The 20406-nt window shown below is 41.6% G+C and overlaps 1 protein-coding gene across 1 annotated transcript in view; it reads right to left on the bottom strand.

The window, feature by feature from the left end:
• Window positions 1–138: 138 nt before the first annotated feature.
• LOC104273486 (rab GTPase-activating protein 1-like) overlaps window positions 139–20406 on the bottom strand; it is a 27159-nt gene continuing 6891 nt past the window's right edge. The window contains exons 3-14 of the mRNA XM_009868830.1: window positions 19833–20037; window positions 19054–19228; window positions 18574–18731; window positions 17163–17273; window positions 16005–16071; window positions 14585–14687; window positions 13251–13420; window positions 10435–10609; window positions 8592–8685; window positions 5991–6141; window positions 567–674; window positions 139–312 (exon numbers count right to left, since the gene is read on the bottom strand). Coding sequence (XP_009867132.1) covers window positions 139–312; window positions 567–674; window positions 5991–6141; window positions 8592–8685; window positions 10435–10609; window positions 13251–13420; window positions 14585–14687; window positions 16005–16071; window positions 17163–17273; window positions 18574–18731; window positions 19054–19228; window positions 19833–20037 — 1691 coding nt within the window. The remainder of the gene's footprint in view (window positions 313–566; window positions 675–5990; window positions 6142–8591; window positions 8686–10434; window positions 10610–13250; window positions 13421–14584; window positions 14688–16004; window positions 16072–17162; window positions 17274–18573; window positions 18732–19053; window positions 19229–19832; window positions 20038–20406) is intronic.

Raw genomic sequence — 20406 nt, 5'->3', positions numbered from 1 at the left:
GCACACCCCTGCTCCTCCTCTCAGCATCTCCCCGCACGGCGAGTGACGAATGACGGCCGCCCAAAGCCAGGACCGGAACGCACACACTTGGTGTTGGTAATTTAAGGCTTTTCCATCCGAGCCCTTCTGGGGAAATGCTTATTCTGGAATAAACGTGTCTTTCCCAGGCGTAGCTTCGTGCCACGCCGCAGGCAAAGCTGAGCGCTGCATTTCGCCATCAATGCCGGTGTTGCCCCGGGTGGGCGAGTGCCTCCCGCACACGTACGCACAAAACGCAAAGGCATCGCCATCCCTGACGGCACCCGAGACAACCTAGAAAACCTAGCGGCATTCCAGAGAGCAAACACGCCAGAAATTCACGACGCAGCACTTCAGCGTGTGCTCACGCCGTAAGCTAATACCATCACGCATACTTTAACCAGAAGAACCTCTTCGATGCGTACAAGGCAAAGGTGTCATAACGGTATTGGGATCTTGTTTGTCAAGAGCATTTCACTCACTCGACATGCTGGAAATCACAGTCCCCGTGGTGAATGGAAGCTCATTCTCCGATCCCAATACCAGACCGCGCTGCTGCCAGGGCTCAGGGCGGGCCCGTCGCCTCGGGAATTGGTCTGGGAACTGATCAAACTGGTAAGAGACTGAGCTCCAGGCTCCGCAGCAATTGAAGTCCTCTGGTTAAAAACGAAAGCGTGCAACCGGCATCCGTACGCGCCTAAGTCCACACACTGGATTCAACTGACACCACCAGAGCCCAGGTTTCAGTTAACCCAAGCTAAAAGTCTGTCGTTCTGCGCTACACCAAATGGAAAATGAATTGCAGCCAAAGGGATAGATCGGAAGGCAATCACACTGCAATGTAAAATGCATTTTAGCTGACTTGTAAGTAGAAAAAAAAATTCTACCACACATTTGTATTGGTAAAAAATCCATGCTGGACAACAGCATGAGTTAGCAGATTCTTCATGAGTTTTGTGCAAAAAACTGAAAATAACTTTATTTTTCCACCCTATTTTTGCACCAAAAAGATCCCTTTACTATTGTCCTTCATTTTTGTTATAATTTATGGTATTTCTACTCATGACAACTGAAGTACTGGAACTGTAGCTAGGAAACATAAACTCTGAATTAAATTTAGGCAAGGGTATTGTGGTTATATAAAAAACAAGCTATGATTGAATTACTGCTGGAGAAATGATCTCCTATCTTTCCAAAGCAGAGAATAATTTACATACCGATTGATTCAAATAGTATTTCTGGATCTCTAGGCATGAATAGACACATTATAAACATCCTTAAGAGAACAACATACATTGAACTTTAAATATATCTCAGACCCAAAAAAACAAGGTAGTGCTGGAAATGGTGAGACTGACCAAAACTGTATCTGGTTGCTTAAATTTCAAAACAAAAGCTGAACCATCAAGTCAAAAGCTCCTCAATGTTTAGATCTTTGTTAAAAGTCCAAGCATAAGTCCTGTACAGCTGACAGGTGTTTCTCTAGAAGCGAGAGACCTGTTTTTTCCTTTAACTGACGTTCTATTGTTTCTCCAGTGCTGAGAGTAATAACGCTCTTCAAAGCTGATCCAAACTTATTCCTGTTTGTTTGAAACACCCAAGCCCAAACTAGCAATATCTCCATTCTCTCAAGCACCCTGGCACCAGGAGCCAGACCGAAGTCGCCAAGAACGGGTGTAAATTGCAACTGGAAGGTAACTGGGATGGACCTACTCCTGCCTGCTACCCCAGCTCTCCAGTCAAACGCACGACGAGCCTGTTGAGAAGAACCATCCCAACAAGACGTCAAAACCCACGGATCAGGTGGCCGAGGTCTGCAAGAGACTGAAAATATTTGTGCGGTGAGACTTCTCCCACCCTACACAGCGACACAATACGACTGCACCTAATACTAACAAAAAAATACTCAAGAAATCATCCAAAGTCACAACGAGAACTCCTGGAAAGACTACTGCTTGTAAAAGATAATTAAACTTCTATCACCACGTGATCCAAACTGATCAAACAAGGAATCTTGAGGTTCAGGCACCCAGGCAGGAAGGCGATGTCACACTTCTTACAGCGTGACTCACAGGCGTATGTTCGGTTTCATTTCAGTTGATGGTATAGAATCACAGCCCTTTGTACTCCTGGAAATTAAGTGTATTCTTCTGAATTTATATGAACATATGGAAATATGATTGTGATATAAGTGGTAAATCAGTGTTAACCACCCACAGCTAAAGTGCTGCTACACTGAGTGCCACCGATAAAGCAACACAGTCAAGTAACGGCAGTGACATTTTAATGTGTTTCTTCATTACAAACGAGTATCATTTGCCCCGACAGATGTGTACGTTTGGAAGAACTTCTGTGTACAGCAATCTTCTGCTCATGGGGACAAACCAGTGGGAAGACAAGCAAGTGGGTAGCAAAAGTCCTGCTACATGAAAAACTGGAACAAATTAAGCTCCCCCCAGGCCTAGAACTTCTACCAGAAATGGTGACCCTGGAGTAACGTTCCAGGATACTCCTCCTGCCACTGGATTATTTATTTTATTTGTGCCACAAGATGTCCCTCTCACATCGTAATTTTCTTAATATAGTGTATTTATCTGGTACAAAAGTTCATGGTTTTTTTCCTTTTGACATTATTTCCTCCCACATAGATATATATCCAAAAGCTTTTTTCTTTTCCCTCAATATTGTAAATGTCAGGTTCTTAAAATTTTGGTATCGTGAAGTACTTCTCCACTGAGAGATCACCACTGACCTGACAGATTCAGCAGCTGCATAAGTCCTCTTAAAAATCCTGTCTGAAAAGGGGCTATTGTCTGTTTTCCCTTATATCATGATCTTTTTAATTTTTTTTTTTTTTTTAAACCTGTGCAGTTCTCGCTTTACAAGTTTTCTACTCAACAACACTTTCCATCCACCTATGACTGTCAGAAACATGGAGTATTTTTCCTGCAGGTGTCCACAAATGCCCGGGGCAAGTCGCCATGGCTCTCCTACCTTGCAGTGGCTGGAAGCCTGAAGGTTAACAGCAGTAACCACGACTGCCAAGGTCCTACCAGGAACAGATGCCTCTCAAAGGGATTGTCTAGATCGTTTTACCTAGAGTTTGCTTTCTGTCCCCAGTAGGGACATGACCTTAATTCACTGGGCTGGCTTTCCTCCACGCTCCCCACCATGAGCCTGGCAATCTGGAGTCGCTAAAAGCTTTATTATCGCACACAGATGGTGTGCAAATTCTCCAAAGTAATTTGGGGAAGCACCACAACGGCGAAAACTTCAGCAGTACCGCAATAACAAAAGCATAGAGTACAAAACCCCAGCTAGTGCTCCTCAAAGAAATAAGGAGCAGATTATTAATAAATACTGTCATGACGAGCAGAACACCGTGAGCACACCTCAAGGCACAGTTCCAGCGCCGATTTTAACGTTCAGGTCGGGTTCAAGAAGAGACCTAGTCACAGCCTTCCCTGGCAGAACACCACAGAAGACATTTCCTTTGCAATCACTCAGTAGCCACACATCAACAGTAACCAAAAAAATATCCTTGCGGCAGTTAATTTGCAAAAGAAAGCAAAAACCACAGATTTGCTGAGCACCAGGGGTCAGAACTGCGCAGGAAAGCAAACACCAGAGGAAATACTGGGGCTCCCGCATCCAACACCCTGTGCACAAGGGGAAAAAAGCCCTGAAAGAGGCCAGAAGCTTTTGAAGCAGCTGTCAACACAGATCCTTATTAATTTGGGACTGTGCTGCCGCACGGAGTCATGAAAAGCTTGGCAGAAATCAAATGCAGCTACAGGAGTAGAGGTCAACATTAAGAGAGAAGGGGCGCTGGATTAAGAGTCCTCAAGCAGGCTTACTGCATCTCCTGCTTGCACCGAGGAGCAAAGGTTTTACATCAACCCCTCGCGCTTCTGCGCTACCCCACAGCAGTTGTTCTCAGACAAACCATTTTCGAGGCATGGTAATGCAAATAACTGCATGCTTCCCAGAGAATAATTTGTATTTGTGATACGCAAAACATAGTGAAGCATTACCAGGACGGTAAAGCAATGTGTTATAAGGGACCCTCGCCCTCACATAATTAATATTTTTTTTTCTCCCCCAGCCAGATTTACTCCTGTACATTGCTGCATACTGACTATAACTGAGCTGCTATTTTAGGATCAGTAAGAATTAGTCATACCAGAACTCTGAAATTATCAAATAAGCTATGAGAGGCATGAAAATAAAAAATTAAGACCGAGGTGCGCTCCAGCATTAACATACTGTTGGCGTATGTTATATACGACGGGTCTGCAAACATTCTCTTTCTGGGTATTGAATTCATGCTGCCATCAGCCTCCCAATCTTTACACTCTTTGCCTGTTCTTGTCTTTAGTACCTCCACAAAGCCATGTGTAACCTTTTTTGAAACCTTACACTTCTTCCGCAGCCTGATGTAGCATACTAGTACTGCACTACAGGCCTTGGACACCTACAGGGGAGCTGGAAAACGGTCACTTAGCACTCGTTTATTTTCACTGTTTAATTTCGTGATGAGTTTCCAGGCTGAATGACCACTGCAGGTATAGCCAGTCCTTTTGCTGCAGAACACTGCGCTGGATCAGCCTCCTCTCCCTTTTATTTGGGCTCTCGAGAGGCTTCCAACACATTAGATCCTTCGTCTCTGCCAAATGTAAATGAGTGGAAAGGTTTCACAGATTTAAAAATGAAATATTACACTATTCCTTTCTAGCTCACAAAGATAGTAGCAGTACATGTCACCAACTGTGCCACAAACAGATCATCTTTTCCGTTCTGATACCAAGTAACCCTGTCAGCTACCCACTAGGCAATTAAATTAACACAACAGGGTAACTGTGATACGCTCCTTGCCAGAGCACTCAGCCTCCACATTATTTGTATGATTTATTCATCAGAAAAGCCAAGTTACAGCTCTACAATGCATGTACCAATATTAAGGAATTCAGAGCAACTTTCTTCTATATTCAATAAATATGTGAAAGTACTTACGGCAGAACATTTTTAGCTAATCTAATGTGAATCATTCAAATCACGTAGGATCCTTCCTACACGATTCCAGCAGAAACTGAGTCTAATTCCAGAAGCTCTCTTGCCCTCAGGATAAAGTCTTTAATTGCTCCTTGCAAATCTGTGCCATCAGAACCTAGATATACAAAGGCTGATCCAGTTGTTTGGCTTTTTTAACTGGTGAATAATTCATTTCTGTTATATTTGTACTAAAGTTGCATCATTAATAATTTCTAATAGAGCCCTTCAAGACTTGCATGATTGACAAAGGCAGTAAAATACAATGTATCTCTACAGATAATGGTTAAATCCAAATTAACACATCACTTTTCTTAATAAAGAAGTGACAATCCATTTTGCGACCCATTCATTACTTTTAACACGTTGACAAACACTGCATGGTATCTGTATATCTGTATATACGATTCTTATTTTCTTTTCCTGTGCTACAGAGGTCAACATTCAAGATGAGAAATTAATAAACTGCCCTCTGGTGCAAAAATGTCCAAAGTGGTGTTTTTTCTATCAAAAAAAGGCTGCTATGTCAACTAGCATTGGATTTTTAGCATCAATGTTAAGACAATACAGCAAAATTCAGCTTTCATTCAGGAAACCCAAAGAAGAAAAGGAAATGAGCTCCCTGAATCTCTGTCAATTATGAAAGCAATTAATAGAGTACTAATTTTTGATGAACTAAACCAGAACTCATCCAAGTGAAACAGAAGTAGGAGTAGTAAAGAGAAAGTAGTCCAAGCAGAGAGAACGCCACAACTAGCACTGCCTGCTAGGGCTTTCTGCTGGAGGGAGGATTCATTCGTACCCCCTAGGGTTTAAATATACCCACGAGCCTTTAAGCAAGAAGGCACACTCTTGGAAGTCTCTGGATTTCCAATCCTTAAGATATGGGGGGAAAGAAAAAAAAGACAGAAAAAGCATTCTACCTTTGTGATGAGAATCCGGTACTTCTCCACCAGGTGATCGTTGTTGTGACACCCCGCCAGCAACTGCCACACTTCTCCTCGCAGGGCCTCGGGGACACCACTTCTCACCAACGCTGACAACGTCTTTGGCCTCACGCTCAAATTGAGGTGCCTGCGCATAGGTAAAGGCACTGTCAGTACTATCGAAACACAAATAAATGAGTACATGAGCAACAACTGATGTGTAGCATCAGATATGACAAATGACAGGAATCTCAAGACAGTCTGTGTTGCTGAATTAAGAGAAATTCAAGTTATGAAAAAAAAAAAACGGATCTGGAGGACAAACTTCCAAACTATTTCCTCCATTCCCCTTAAATTTAAATACAAAATGCTCAACGAACCAAAACACTCCAGCAAAAAGTAGAACTGGAGGACGGATACCACAGTGTGTAAGATTCCAAGCTCAAACTATGCCAAAAATGAGAATTAGTTTGCAGAAGCATATATGGCTTTCTAGGCTTCCTACACCCAAGCAGGCAGGTAAGCTGCTGGGTGAGGGAGCGAGAGAAGACAGGCAAAGAGAGCTGTAAAAAACCCCACCCAAACCCACAAACTAAAAACAATCTTGCATGGTTACCTAACTACATCCATGCATTTAAGTAGCTTCCACCACACAAGCTCATCCCATCTAAACATTTTTTTTCCAAGTGAGACCAGCAACAGCTCATAGATTGCAGCACTGGAAGCTGTAAAAACTACCCATGTAATGTATGCGGTTACAGAAAGTTAAGCTGAACAGTCCATATGAGGCTTATATATAAAATCCCCCAAAGACAGAGGCCTTAAAGAAATTACAATTCAACGTATCATTTATACAACATAGAAATTAAAATATTCATAAAAATGCTTGTTACATACAAAATACTCAAATTCCTTGTAAAGGCCTCTAAAACTGCTTTGCTTTGATCTCAGCAAAACAGTAATTCCAGTGAATGTAGCCATGAACTGTAAGGCTGTAGACTACAAGCCCACACACTAGATTCTTCCAAACTACTTTGAAATGAGAAAATCGTGTGACTCAGCAGTTATGAAATACGAGCCAAATATTATTTAGAAATCACAAAATACCACTGCACATTTAATTACCATACAAATCTAATTACAGGAGTCTAAAAAACTAGCATGAAAATACCTGAACTGTGATTTTTACGATTTTCAATCCTCTTATGTTAAAAGCTCAAGGATCATTACTTCCAAATACTCGTTTTTAGTTAAGAAGGAAAGCCCTTTAACACATATTAAAGTTGTTGCCAGCATTAGCAGAGAAGCACTTCATATCCTCTTAGAGCTGCCAAAACATTTTGAATGGGAGTCAGGTGGCTTAATTATCTTTGAGCTTTTGGACAAATTACGGAAAAACTCGAGTTGAAAGAAACTTTCTCACAGCAGCAGATGCAGAGAGCTCATCTGGTAAAGATGTTTCTACGAGTCTAGGAGAGAGAGGGAAAAGGGATCGTGCATCATTTTACCACAGCCTTCCCCTTCTCACTAACGTGTCCATCCAGTGCCTGCTTTCTTACCAAACTCGTGCAATATATTAGTGCCAAACCAAACTGGAGGTAAAGGTATGTATTCAAGTAAGTACTAAGTAATTGCAGAAAATAAAAAAAATAATGCTAAATTTGGTTAAGGCAATACTTTTCCTCACCCAAAGTGCATCACTTAGTCTAATCTCTGCTGTCCTACTCCCTACCTCTAATACTCTCTTCAGATCTTTGATTTGCTGTACACCCCTTGCCCACCTTCTCAGTAACATTCGGAGGCAGAAGGCAACAACTACGGCCAGAGTCAAAACGCAGCGTATTTGAGCTCAATCTGGTGTTGTGCCTGTTATTCCCCTTTATGAATAAAAAATTTAAAAAACCCTGAATTTTGCAATAATTGGCACCACTTCCTTCGAACTGCTCAGGCTACTTCCAGATGAATAAAAGACCCTTCATGTAAGGAGGAGAGGTGTTGCTTTAGCAACCTGACTGTCAAGAGACACTCGTTCTGTAAATTGGCATTTTCTAGGGAAAAAAAATAGAAGAGCTTATGTACTTCCTTCTTGGCAGGCTTTGGAGCCCCCTTCCTTTAGATAAGAGAGGAAAAGCATCTTCCCTATCCAAGTATAAATCTCCCATATTCTTAAGCTACAGTTACTAAGATATGAGAGCTGCAGGAAAAATGGCTGTGAACTACACCAGAATTACAAAGAGGATCTACGCAAGCTGAAGACAAGAAGAGCTGCATTTTCCCCATACTAGTTAATTTAACAAAATCCCAGTGAAACTCACAGATAAGTAAAATACCCATTTTAAGAGACAGTGACCTAAAGACACAGCATAAATGACCTTGACACAGTATTAAAGCATGTGCGAAATACTCAAATCATCCTCTGAAGAAATAAGAAAACATGAAGCCAGAGAGTAAGGGCTGTTGTGGGGATGAAAGAGGACTACATCCATACTAATCTTAACTCAGTCAGCTCCTGGAGGTAACACAAACTCCAAGCAGAAGGAGCAAACAGAATGAGAATATTCAGAATTGTGATTTTCAGAACGCGATTTGGCCACTTACCATTTGGACAGCAGCTCTCCCCACGTCTCAAGAATTTTTTCCGCACACTCTTTGGAAACATCTCCAGAACCACTTAAAAGTGGTTCATCGTTGTCTGCCAATAGAAAGAGGAGATGCTATGAGATCAACAGCTGTTACTCTACCTGCACAGGTCTAAATGCTGCTCTTCTAAACCGTACAAGCGTGTGGCAAGAAGAGCTCCCACCCCCCTGATTTGTGGCTGCGGCACTTGGGCGCTCAACACAGAGAAGGCAGGAGCTGACTCTTCGCAGTGTCACACAGTGATGTGAGAAGAGGCAGAAGACAAGCAGCAACATGCAACATTCTGGTTAAAAAAAAATAATCAGGAAAACAATTTGCCGTGAGGGTGGCCAAACTGATACGAGGGCCCAGAGAGGTTGAGGAAAATGTCACCCTTGGAGTCCGTCAAAAGGCAACAGGACAAAGCCTCCCACAAGCCACCTGGATTCCCACTGAGCGGGAGGCACAGAGATCTCCAGAGGTCTCCTCCCACTGAAGTAATTCTATTATTCTCCTCCTACTCTAGCCCTTGGAAGACTACACAAATTCTCCAAGAGCACAACCTTCTGTATGTGAAAAGCTACAACACTATAAAAGCAAAAAAGACAGTAAAATCAACCTGGTTCCCCTGAGCAGCTGCAGCCTTGCCATGCGGCAGATCCACGGAAGTCCACGAGGTATTTTACAACTGTTTTGTACTTCTGCTTTGAAAGCTAGTACTTTTGGGTAGCTTCCCTGGCTTAAATTAAACAGGTTTTTGAATGAAACGTATTCAAAAAATGTGGTGGAGAGGACGGATTAGCATAATTGCAGTAACTCATTTTGAAACTAGTGCTGATATACTAACAACTTTTTTTTTTAAACACCCACAGCAAGTATCGTATACAAAAACTACATTTCACTAACACAGCAGTCAACATTGTTTTGCTATCATTGAGGAGATACACTCCTGTTCCTTAAACCTATGTTTTCTCAAGTAACACCTGAGCTTGTGAGCAAACTCTTGCTATGCTGCAAGTTGTATCAGTAAACAACATTTTTTTCCCCCTCTAGTCTAGAAAACAATACCATGGTGGTTTAGCGTCGTGCTTACAGATTGCTTATGAATAACACTTTGCAAAGGAGTTGACTTTTCAAACCAGTATTCCCCTCCTTCCCCCACCCCGCCCAGAATAAAGAAAGGAAATTAAAGCACTGAAGTGAAACAATTCACCCAAGACCTCAGAGAAGGCCAGCAGAAAAAGCAGAAATTCAAGTCATCTACATTCCAGCCGTAAGGCCAGATGTTTATATACTCAAAACTAGTCCATATTTTGGGTTAAGAGAATTTTTAAAGAGAAAAAAAAAAGAGATCTTGAAAAAGCATTAACTTCTCAGGTGGGCAGGTCCTGGGGCAGTTTTACGTACTGCAGATGTCTATGCTCGCCTCTTCGCTAAAACATGCTGCTCGCTTATATTCCCAAACAACATCAGTTTGTCATTTTTACTCTCAAATCTGTTCCCAGCTGCTCAGGGAGGGGCAGAAGCTACACAATAATCCTAAATTTTTAGCAGTCTCTTTTCACATTGTTCCAAATATATCGCACCGGAGGCTTCGTGAGGCCTGGGCTGAGAAAAGCACAGACACAGAAGTGTCAGACAAGGGAGAGGCTGGTCCAGGAATGTGGGGGTACTGGTTATTGAATACTCGCAGCATTAAAGCAAGAAAAAAATATCAGCAGGCTAGATTCTGACTGGAAAGGATTCAACATGTTTCATAACTATGTTATTTACCGACCGCCCTTTCTTTTGAAACATACAAAGCAGACAATCCACTTCTTACCTTCCTCTTCATCATCCTCCGGAGGAGAAGGAATCATCGAGCCCTGTGACCCAGACTGAGGCAGACGAAGAGAGGGACTTGCTGTCGTTTTTCTTCTCTCCCGTTCCGATTCACTTTCTAGGCACACGACTTCATACAACGTGTCCGAGTTATTCTTTCTGTCCTTTTGCTTTATCTAGGGAACAAGAAGCTTCGTTTTACTGAGGAAAGCCAAGTGAATCCCCAGATCACTTCCTAAGGCTCTACCTTCTCCTTCTGGATTAGGGCAGCTGAGAAACAATTCTCATCCCGTTCTACAGTGAGGAAGGTTCAACCCTTCCTCATCACTCACGGGCCCATGAGTGCTTGTAGCCCTCGTGCCCTAGAACAAGCAGTGAGCACGCTGCACCCAAAAAGCGGTAAAATCTGGTACGCACGGAGCAAAACGTGTGCCTCGGGCGTGCCAGGCACAGGCAGCTCACCTTCCCAGCCACAGACACAGGATTTTAAAGCTGTAAATGCACCTGTCCCAACAAATGCTCTAAGAGAGGAAGGTTCCTTAATATGAAGCAACTCTGCCTTTAGCTAAAGATTAGTGGAAAAATAAAAGTAAAACCTTTAAAATTATGTCTAACTTCTTCCTTTAACTTTCTGGGGATACTGATGGTGGCAAAATGAGAGTTTTAACAAACATTGTTCATATTTGTTTTCCCAACGTGGCAATCATCTTTAGCTTCCAAATCAAATATCTGTGTATGCAGGAACACAAATTGTTAAGTCCCAAAGTCTACTACACAGTTTTGCTTTCTCCTTAACTTTCAAAGCTCTGATACCTTTCTTCCCTTTATTGGGAAGATTTTTAGTTTATGAAGTGGTTCTAAAATTTTAATGCAGTCTAAGGATTTAGAACCTTTTTTTAATAAATTAGTAAAAATAGAGAATAGAACAAGAAAGGTGAAGAAGGAAATAAGATTTATAATTACACGCTACACTAAGCTCCCAGTACTCAATTTTATCCTTTGGAGTATTAAAAATGAAGAGAAATGCATCAAAACTAAAAATGACTAAGTCACTAAATGCAATCTGAGCAAATAAAATCCCTCTGCTTCCACTATTTCCGAATAAAGAAACCCTGCCAAAGTCAGATAAGCCAAGTCTACGCAGCTGTATTTTTCATGGGCTAATCAGGACTCCACAGCAGCAGGTTTCCCTTCCAGGCTTATCAGGCAGTGCAGTCTATATTTGTTGCTTCCACTAGGAATTTTGACAATCTTCCCTTAGTAAACACTGAAAGTTGGACAACCTGACAGAGCCCGTGGAATAAAAGAGAATTAACTAAGATAAGTCACAATGCCTGTGAATTTGGTAAGACAAAAGATACAGAATTAGCTAAGCAAGATAAGCTTCCTCTAAATCGCCAAACAGAAAAGGCACCTTTCAGAGCCTGTGGAGTATTTATAGCCCCGCTGCCCTAACTGCTCAGTATCTCCACGCTCCACCTCGAAAACAGCCTAAATGAAGCCTGATCTCATCCATCAAGAATTTTTCCACCTTAAATTTTGAAGTAAAGTTTCCAAAACGTTTCTTCACATTTTACATAAAAAACAGGACATACACCAAAAAGAGTCCTCAGCAAACCTCATCTGTGTCCGCGCCAAGACGCCATTCTTTGCTAACACTTTAAGGCAAATGCTAAGAGAACTAAGAAAAGCCTATTTCATTCAAAGCCTCTTTAAAAAGAGCCCTTATCAAGAAATCAAGACTCCAGCCTCGCTAACAAATCTTGCGAGAGCACACATATCCACGTTGTTATCTGCTTCCAGATATCGCCATTCCTTTATGCAGGACTTTAATTTCAGAACAGAGATTTCTAAAGTAGGAGAATGGCAGCTACTTCCAGTGACTCAGACCTTCAACTTTCCAGCCTTGTTTTGAGACTTGTGCTGTTATTATGAATATCCTGGACAGAAATAATCCTTTCATTTTTAGTAGATAGAGTAAAAAAAAAAAAGAGTCAGTTGGAAAATACAGTAAAAGCTTTTAACAAGTTCTAGGGATTTTTTTGTGGTTGCTTGGATTTTTTTCCCCCAGGGCAAATTTGAGGTACATGTGAAAACTCTGCTTTCAACCAGGTACACGGGGAAAATAGACTTTCACCAAAACCACTTTCTTTTTTTCTAATTTCAGGTGGATTTTTGCTCATCTGAAAAAAAAAACACACCCAAAGGTTGGATTTCTATGATAAAATCAATTTAGTAATATATCTGACAGCATCTTACCATGTTTATATTAAAGCCTTTCTTAGTCTTAACCCTTAATTTTACATACTTACCCTACTATCCCCTTATGCAAGCAACTGTCAGCATAGCCCCGGTCTGCAGATAAATCCTCTGGGGTTTTTTTTTCTGTGGTTTGGCTGGAATATCCATAAGCCTCTATGTAACTTCACAGCCCCAACAAAGCTATCAAGCTTTTTAGGGGAACTTCAGATAGCCAGCAACGATTAGTATAATGAAGGATAGCTTTTTTGGAAATCGAAGAGTATTTATTGCAACTCTTCGAGTCAGATGCAAAATGGTGAAATACGAGTGTTGTATTAGTAAAGGTTTTACCAGCCATAGCAAGAAATAGCCACAGTGAAATTCTGAACTGCCAACAGACATTAAGAACCACAATTCATCTTCACCTCCAACATGTTTGTATTTATCCAGCATCATACTAAAAAACTCTCTCACACATCTCCAAACAATATAAATGACTGTATCGCAATCGTACCGGAAAAATAACCTTGCCAAATCTCAAATTAATGTAGATTTTAATTAATTTTTTAGTGTTACCTGCTTCAATTTTAGGAAAAAATTTTCAGTAGAGCTACGTTTGCTGAAGGGCCAGAACAATCTCTCATTAGGGGAACAAACTCTGACTTTAGTTTCCAGAATGAATCGAACAGGTTCCTGAACCTCAGTGATCACCAAATCCACAGCGGTAGTCATGAACAATACTTTATCTAGAGAGGAAAAAAAGGAAAGTGATAGCATTAAAAGAAATATTTCAAGCAAATTCTTCCATAACCTCTTTCCTAGTAACATGAAAGAACAAAAGAAACTGTTTTGCAGAATTCATTTTTTTCCCTAATTCAACATCTCAAAAAAATTAGAAGTTTCAAGATAGGAAAATGACTATGCACCATCCTCTAGAGAGAAAGGAAACTGAAGTCTTCAAGCCAAGAAGTTTATTTTGTGAAAGAGAATAAAAAATTTGCTTTTACAAATCCCATCAAAAAAAATCCAAACTTAATTAAACATAATAAAGGATCTGTATACTTAACTCCACAGTGCAGATCTCCTGCCATCTAATTACTTTTTTGTTGGTTTTTTTGGTTTTAGAAGTTACGTAGCCAACACTTAAGTCTCACTGTATTAAAGCTGAGATTCAGAAAAGTGACTACACAGTGTGATGCTCCAAAAAGAAGCAAGTGGACTCAGTGACCTATAAGATCTCTGCTGGTACTACATGATAAATCGCATCCTTTAGGCAGGACGGCGCTCAGGCTCGCAGCACACTGTACCCAGCTGGCCCCAGCAGCTGGCTTTTATGACTTCACCCAGTCCAATCCCATTAACTTCCCCAACCTTTGGCATGCAACTGCGACACGAGATTGAAAAGGTGATAATTCAGCTGACATCTCAAAAGAAGTAACAACAGATCTGTTTCAGGACTCCAGAGACCAAGGCAGCATCAGCTATTTTCAGATTACAGTGGGCAGTGTTTCACTTTCATTTTCATAGCTGCAGGAATCCTTCCTCCTTAATTAAAGGAAGAAATCTCCACCGACCACGGAAACTATGCAAAGAGGAAATCTGCCGGAGTCATTTAGTGCAGTTCTCAGTGGGATTCCTAAGAAGCTCCAGGGGTGTGCAAAGCACCTGCATCCTGTCCCCACACCTCCACAGCCTCCTCCTGGGACACAGTTACTCTTATGAGCGATCATTACTGAACACAAAATAGGTGGCTAGAAGAAAACGCTTGTTTAGATTTTTAGGTTACCTCTGGCATCCCTCTTTCTGAGAATGCATCCCATACTCTGAAAGTCTTTTTGTGGGATTCATACTCAAAGAGATTTGATCCAACGCCCACTATGACGGCCGTTTGCACCTGGCGAAGTTCATACCTTTTGGTGTTTCTTCATTTACAAACTGGAAGTGTGGAGATTTTTGATTCCAGCTGCCAGTGATCACGTATGATTTCCCATCAGAACTCTTACCCATGGACTCCTGGAAACAAGGTAAGTTTATGGATATTTATTTAAATCACAGAAATCCCTGTATTGTGAAGTCTCAACCCCACAGAACAGCTACTGCACTGACGAGAGAAGGGCCAGCACGTGAATCTGTGCGACACAGCCCTGGAACAGAGACCATCTCTGAAGAAACAGAGTTCCCACGCAATCTTTTTTTTTTTCTCTTTGCTGATAACACAAAAAGCCAATTAATGCTAATTGTTTCATATGTATATTGTAGGAACATCTGTCTAGTGAGACCTGAAGACCAACAGCTCGTTTTGGCAGTGGCCATTTGACAGGGACTTCAGGTGACACTGGTGTAGGTGGGATCACAGCCAAGTACTCGGAAAGACAGGGCTCCAGCCAGGAAAGGCTTTGCTGGCTTGTTGCTGTTTGGCGAAAAAGACAGACAGAAAGACAACCAAAAAAGCAGAAAAAAACAAGCCAAAAAAAATAAAATTGCCTGCCTGAGTGGTAAAGCATTTAAACATACAAGGCTTTAATCATGAACTTAGGGGATGTGGGTCTTTGCCTCCAATACAAGAAAACAAATCAAGTCAGAACACTCTCTTACGAACTGCTGAACTTGTAAACTTGGCAGCTGTTTCACATTAGCATACCTTCTATGAATACACCAGATGTGTTTTATTTTATCCTAAGTAGCTATTTTATAGAATAAATTCTGCTCTAAACATCTTGAGATCCAGCTTTATTCAGCGTACAAAACACATGTTACCCAGCTATTAAGAACTAAGTCAATATTTTGTCTTTAGTGTTCAGTGTGTCTATCTTGTCATCAACCTTATTTTCTGGGCAATCCAAAGTCTGGGAAAGGCAAAATTATTTGTGTAGTACTGGACCTTTTTGGGTACTCCCTACTGTACAACAAGCATGTACTTCATAAATACTACCAAGTTAGTTTCCACAACACACTTGTGAAGTCGGACGACCTCTGTCATCGTTTTATAGGTTGAAAAGCGAGTCGTAAAAATAAAGCACTCGCTAATTCTCAATATTTGAAGCCGCTTGGGTCTCAATTTTTACAATCATAAGTATGCCATAAAACTTTCTACGTTCAAAGCACAGCTCTTTAATATTCAGCACTTCCAAAAATAAGGTTCCACGGTTCTTATTTCAGGCCCCTAGCTGAGAGCAGTCATGACAGGCTGCAAAACTGGGCAACTCCCTCGGCCAAGCACCAGGTCATATTCTAACTCTGTAACAGAGGAAGGGATTCTACCTTGGTGCCCAGAGCTTCACCCTCAACAGCATAAGCTACAGCATAATTTTGTTAATAAAAGATCCTTACCAAATCTAAAAGGTGCATGTCACCACTCCGAACATCTTTCCCACGGCTAAGGAGAAGCCCAAAACATCTGCAAAGCCAGGCAAAAAATTAAACTGCAAAAATCAGACTTACTCATAAACAAACCATTAACGTTCCTTATCTTAATATTCGCTGTCACACATCACAAGCAGCCCATGAATCCAGTAACAGATGTCAGCAAACCTTGACATTTGAAAGCAGCGTCAAACACGTCAAGTAAAACAATGTCAAGCCAACATTAAAAACGAAGTGATTTCACAAGCATATTTAACAAGCACGGTTTAACCCTGCCTACAGTAGCCTGGGAAGTTGTCCCATTATCCTTGTTCGCAAGAACAGTGTAAACCAGACACTGCTAATGAGGGCTCCCCGTTCCACAGGGCAACTTGGCATGCATTCTTCCCTTTCTTTTTTTTTAGACATATTTGCATAGAATTCTCCCTTTGATACAGACAAGAATCAGGAAATTCCAGAAGAAGTGCAAGGACCTGTCTTAGGGTTTCATTTTGCACAGACTTTCGGCCCGCACAGATTCCACTTCATCCTCTGGTTTACCACACTCTCCTGCGTTTCATTTCAGACTGCAAAGGCTGGCAGAAGTTGCATCTTTTCCCAATGGTTGTGAGCAGCACTAAACTCTGTCAGCAGTCAAAAACCGCTTGTTTATTCCTAAGCAGTAAAAGATTTGAGGTCTGAGCTCTCCCCTTCTCTACATAAATGTTTCACATTCTGGAATTCCTGACTGTGGCGGATCCAAAGCGTATGTACAACACTGTCAGGTGCAGAGACAAAATGAAAGCAAACTGAAATAACTCGGTCACTGACTACAGTCTCAGCATTCAAGACAAACCGGCCACTGAAAATAAAAGCAGCACGTTTTCTAAAAAAGATTTTGAAATCAGTATTTCAAAGGGATGCGACCACTGATTCCACAGCCAGACCTGTGCAAGACTTGACTGTGCCTGTACCGCGTCCCTTCCCACAGACTGATCTGATCTTCCGCACAATCCCACTCGAGAGAGACGTGTGGCATTAAAAATTACGGAAACGGAGCATTCATAGAACAAATACTGATCTGCTGCCTCCGAGAAAAGAACGTCAAGGAGATAAAGGGTTTTTTTAAGAAATTGATGAAATTACCTCTCAATAGCAAGTTCTTTATTAGTTGTCTGTTGAACGTAAATCACTATCTTCTTGTCAATTCCTTGGCGGAGTTTAAAGCACTGCCGGTCCTTGTCTTTGGGAACCGCACTGTTAGTTACCAGGAGAAAAAAACACAACAAAAAACCCACAAAAAACTGAGAGCGCCATTTATCTGTATTCCTTGCAAAACCAGCATCAGACAGCTGGTGAAGCCAGATTCTTGCACAAAAGCACTCAAGAACTTTCTTTCTTGTACATGGGAACCAATACTATGAAAGAAATGGCAATATAATTATATTATTTTGTCATCATTAGGTGAAAACCTAGGACCCTTAGTTTTCAACATAAACCCTATGTTTTCATACTGCATGCCTTAGTGTTGCGAGACTTCCAGCAACACTTCAAGAAAGTTTCTAAATACTGATTGCACATGTAACATGCAAGTATTATCCTTTACGCACATTGCTTGCTTTCAAGGGAGGTGACTGCTGGGGCATGTGATAAGCCAAAGAGCCAAGACAGTGCACCAATCTTTAGACTATTTCCCTTATTTTTTCTTTAGAGTCCCTTCTCCTAAATGCTGGAGAGAAAAAAAAGAAAAAAAAAAAAGAGGCCTAGTGTGCTGTGGTGGAAAAACCAAGAATTTCACTTCAATGCCAATACAAACGCTGAAGGTTTAGCATCAGTGTTCCCCACTGAGAAGCACAGTTGCACTAAATACTGGACAAACTGACACTACTGGGTTTTTACTTTCTGATACGGTCAACCACACATTCACTTTTCCACTGGATCTAAAACTAATCCTTATTTTATTTCAGACTTTCAAATCATCCATTGTCACACCCAGGAACCGCAAAACAGACTGCAGAGTACTGCTCGTAGCTTAACATCTCCAACAAAATCCAGTCTATTTCCTGACAGCGGGTGCTTGCACGGGCCAGGGCATGGCAGACCGCATTTAACTGTCAGCAGGAGCTGCGTCTGCGGCCGGGACAGTGGATTGACATGCTTAGAGCCAGCACATGCAGTCAGACCTCATCGCCCCAGCACGACAAGAACGCACTACTGGTGACCCTGGGTGACAAGTGAAGGCAGATGAGTCAAGACAGGTTCAGGTACATTAAAGATTGAGATCAGAGACTGAGTGTGTGGAACGTGTTCTCTCAGCTTCCAGGTGAGAATGCGTCTGCACGCAAAAGGTCATACAAGGATTAGTGTCAAAGTGATAAAGCTTGCTGTTGGAACTAAAACCTGTAGTGTAGGCCCAATGCGGGCAGGATTCTGCTCAGCTGGAGGCAAGAATCCACTCTTCACCTTGTACACAGGCAGTACACAGCATTTAAAGCATTTAAACAATTGCCCTGTTCCAGACCCCGATGCTTCACATACAGGAATGAAGAATCTATACCTGAAATAACCTTTCCCATCATCTTCTTTGATTTCCAGCGACACAGAGAAGGTGAAAATATCACTGTCTGGAGTTTGCGGGGTGGCGATGGCTGAGAGCGGAGTTTGTTTGGCAGAGCGACGGAAGGCAGTGGCGAAGCTGTACAGTATCCGGCTCACCTGCATCGGGACAGCACCGCGGAAAGATCAGAAAGCTAACAGACATACAGAATACAACAGCTGAAACCTACTTGAATTTTCACTAAAGAACAGAATGAGAAGCAATTCTATGAAAATAATTCAGTTTTAGCATCTAATTAACTGGTTTTCTACACTTCTTATTTCATATCTGAGGTTTCTATAATTATCTTAACTTGGGGTACAAAAAAAGGCAAAAGCAATGAATTGCATTAATTCTGAAGTGCCTGAAACACTTCATTTTCATTTCAGTAATAACGTTCACATGTGCATAATTACCATTTGACAAAACAGTTCAACTTACAGCCTCTTGGATTTCACATCGGAAGACATGAATCCTGAAGAGTTCCGCATTGTAGTGGCTTTCAGTGAAAGCAAAGCAATCGCTTTCTGGGGTTCCATCATGCCCTCGTACACAGAAAAGGATTTTATAGATTGGATAATTTGCTATTTCTGTGTTTGTCTGAGGATCTAAAAGTCTGTTAAAAAGAGAGAGGAAAAAAGCCCTAAAGCTTGCACCTTTAGAAGAGTTATTTCTGCCAGATAGTAACTTGCAAGCTTTAACAATTTTCTAAGTAAGCACATTACAACACAAGGAGCTCCTGACTGTCGTGTTCTGCAAAGCTTGATCAGAATAATTATATTTAAATTGAACAGCATTAAAAAGTACAATTCAACAGATATTTCCACCAATCATTTTCCCATAGTTTTCAGGACTCAGCCTTCAGAAAGCTATATGCAGCACTGGATATCCTCACTCCCGAAAAACCTCATGTATCTGGCATTTTGCAGCCCTAAAAACCTAAATGCTTTCACAGCTGCTTCCAAAGTGTTCATCAATAACTGCTCCCACTATGGCTTTGGGAAAACCCAAACCATACTACTTCGTACTGATCCTTGGACACAAACTATCTGTGGTAAACAAATTCAAAGCATCACTCTTCTCAGATCTCTTTAAAATCCACTTTTTCCACTAAACGAAATCCCAAGCTCCTAATGACCCCTCCCAGCTCGTTTCCTTTGCTCAAAGGAAAAGAGATTAAACGCACACAGTCATGGGGTACTCGTGAGGGAGCTTCGTACCTCACCGTTCCTTCGGAGACGTTAGGCACTGACAGAGTCACGTCTAGAGAGATCTGGCACTGGCTGCGTAGGATGGACATCATCCTCAGGGCTTCCACTTCACTGCGGGGGGCGTTCACAGAGGCACAGCCCAAGTAGGTGAGCTTGCTAAACACCACGCTGTCCTCATCTGTCATAGGTGTGAAAGGGCTCAAATCCTCACAGTCTGGGGTGAGACACAAAGTTGAACGTAATAAGCAAGACAAGGCATGCCTAAGTGAATTATCAGAGATTGACTCATCACTAACAAAATAACAAAAGTGACCAAGAAACACAGAAAGTCAGGTCAGGCCAAGATACTACAAGGAAAACCCTGCCTGAAAGTGACTTCCTGGTGGCAGAGAGAAACTCGGCTGTCCCAACCCTACAACCAGTTCACTCGGAGGGTTTCTTTTAAGTGTAAGAGTGCACTGATTTTCATTACAGCAATAAGATGCATAGACAAGCTGAACAGACAAATATTTTCTACAGGCAGGCAAGTCAGCAGTGCTTCTGCGTGCAGTTCAAGGCTAGTACGGCAAGTGTTTTCACTGGG

This window comes from Apaloderma vittatum, unplaced genomic scaffold (assembly GCF_000703405.1).
Source record: "Apaloderma vittatum isolate BGI_N311 unplaced genomic scaffold, ASM70340v1 scaffold19704, whole genome shotgun sequence".
In the NCBI taxonomy this organism is placed as follows: domain Eukaryota; kingdom Metazoa; phylum Chordata; class Aves; order Trogoniformes; family Trogonidae; genus Apaloderma; species Apaloderma vittatum.
Note: the sequence above shows the minus strand (reverse complement) of the source record. Positions and strands in the feature narration are given on the sequence as shown.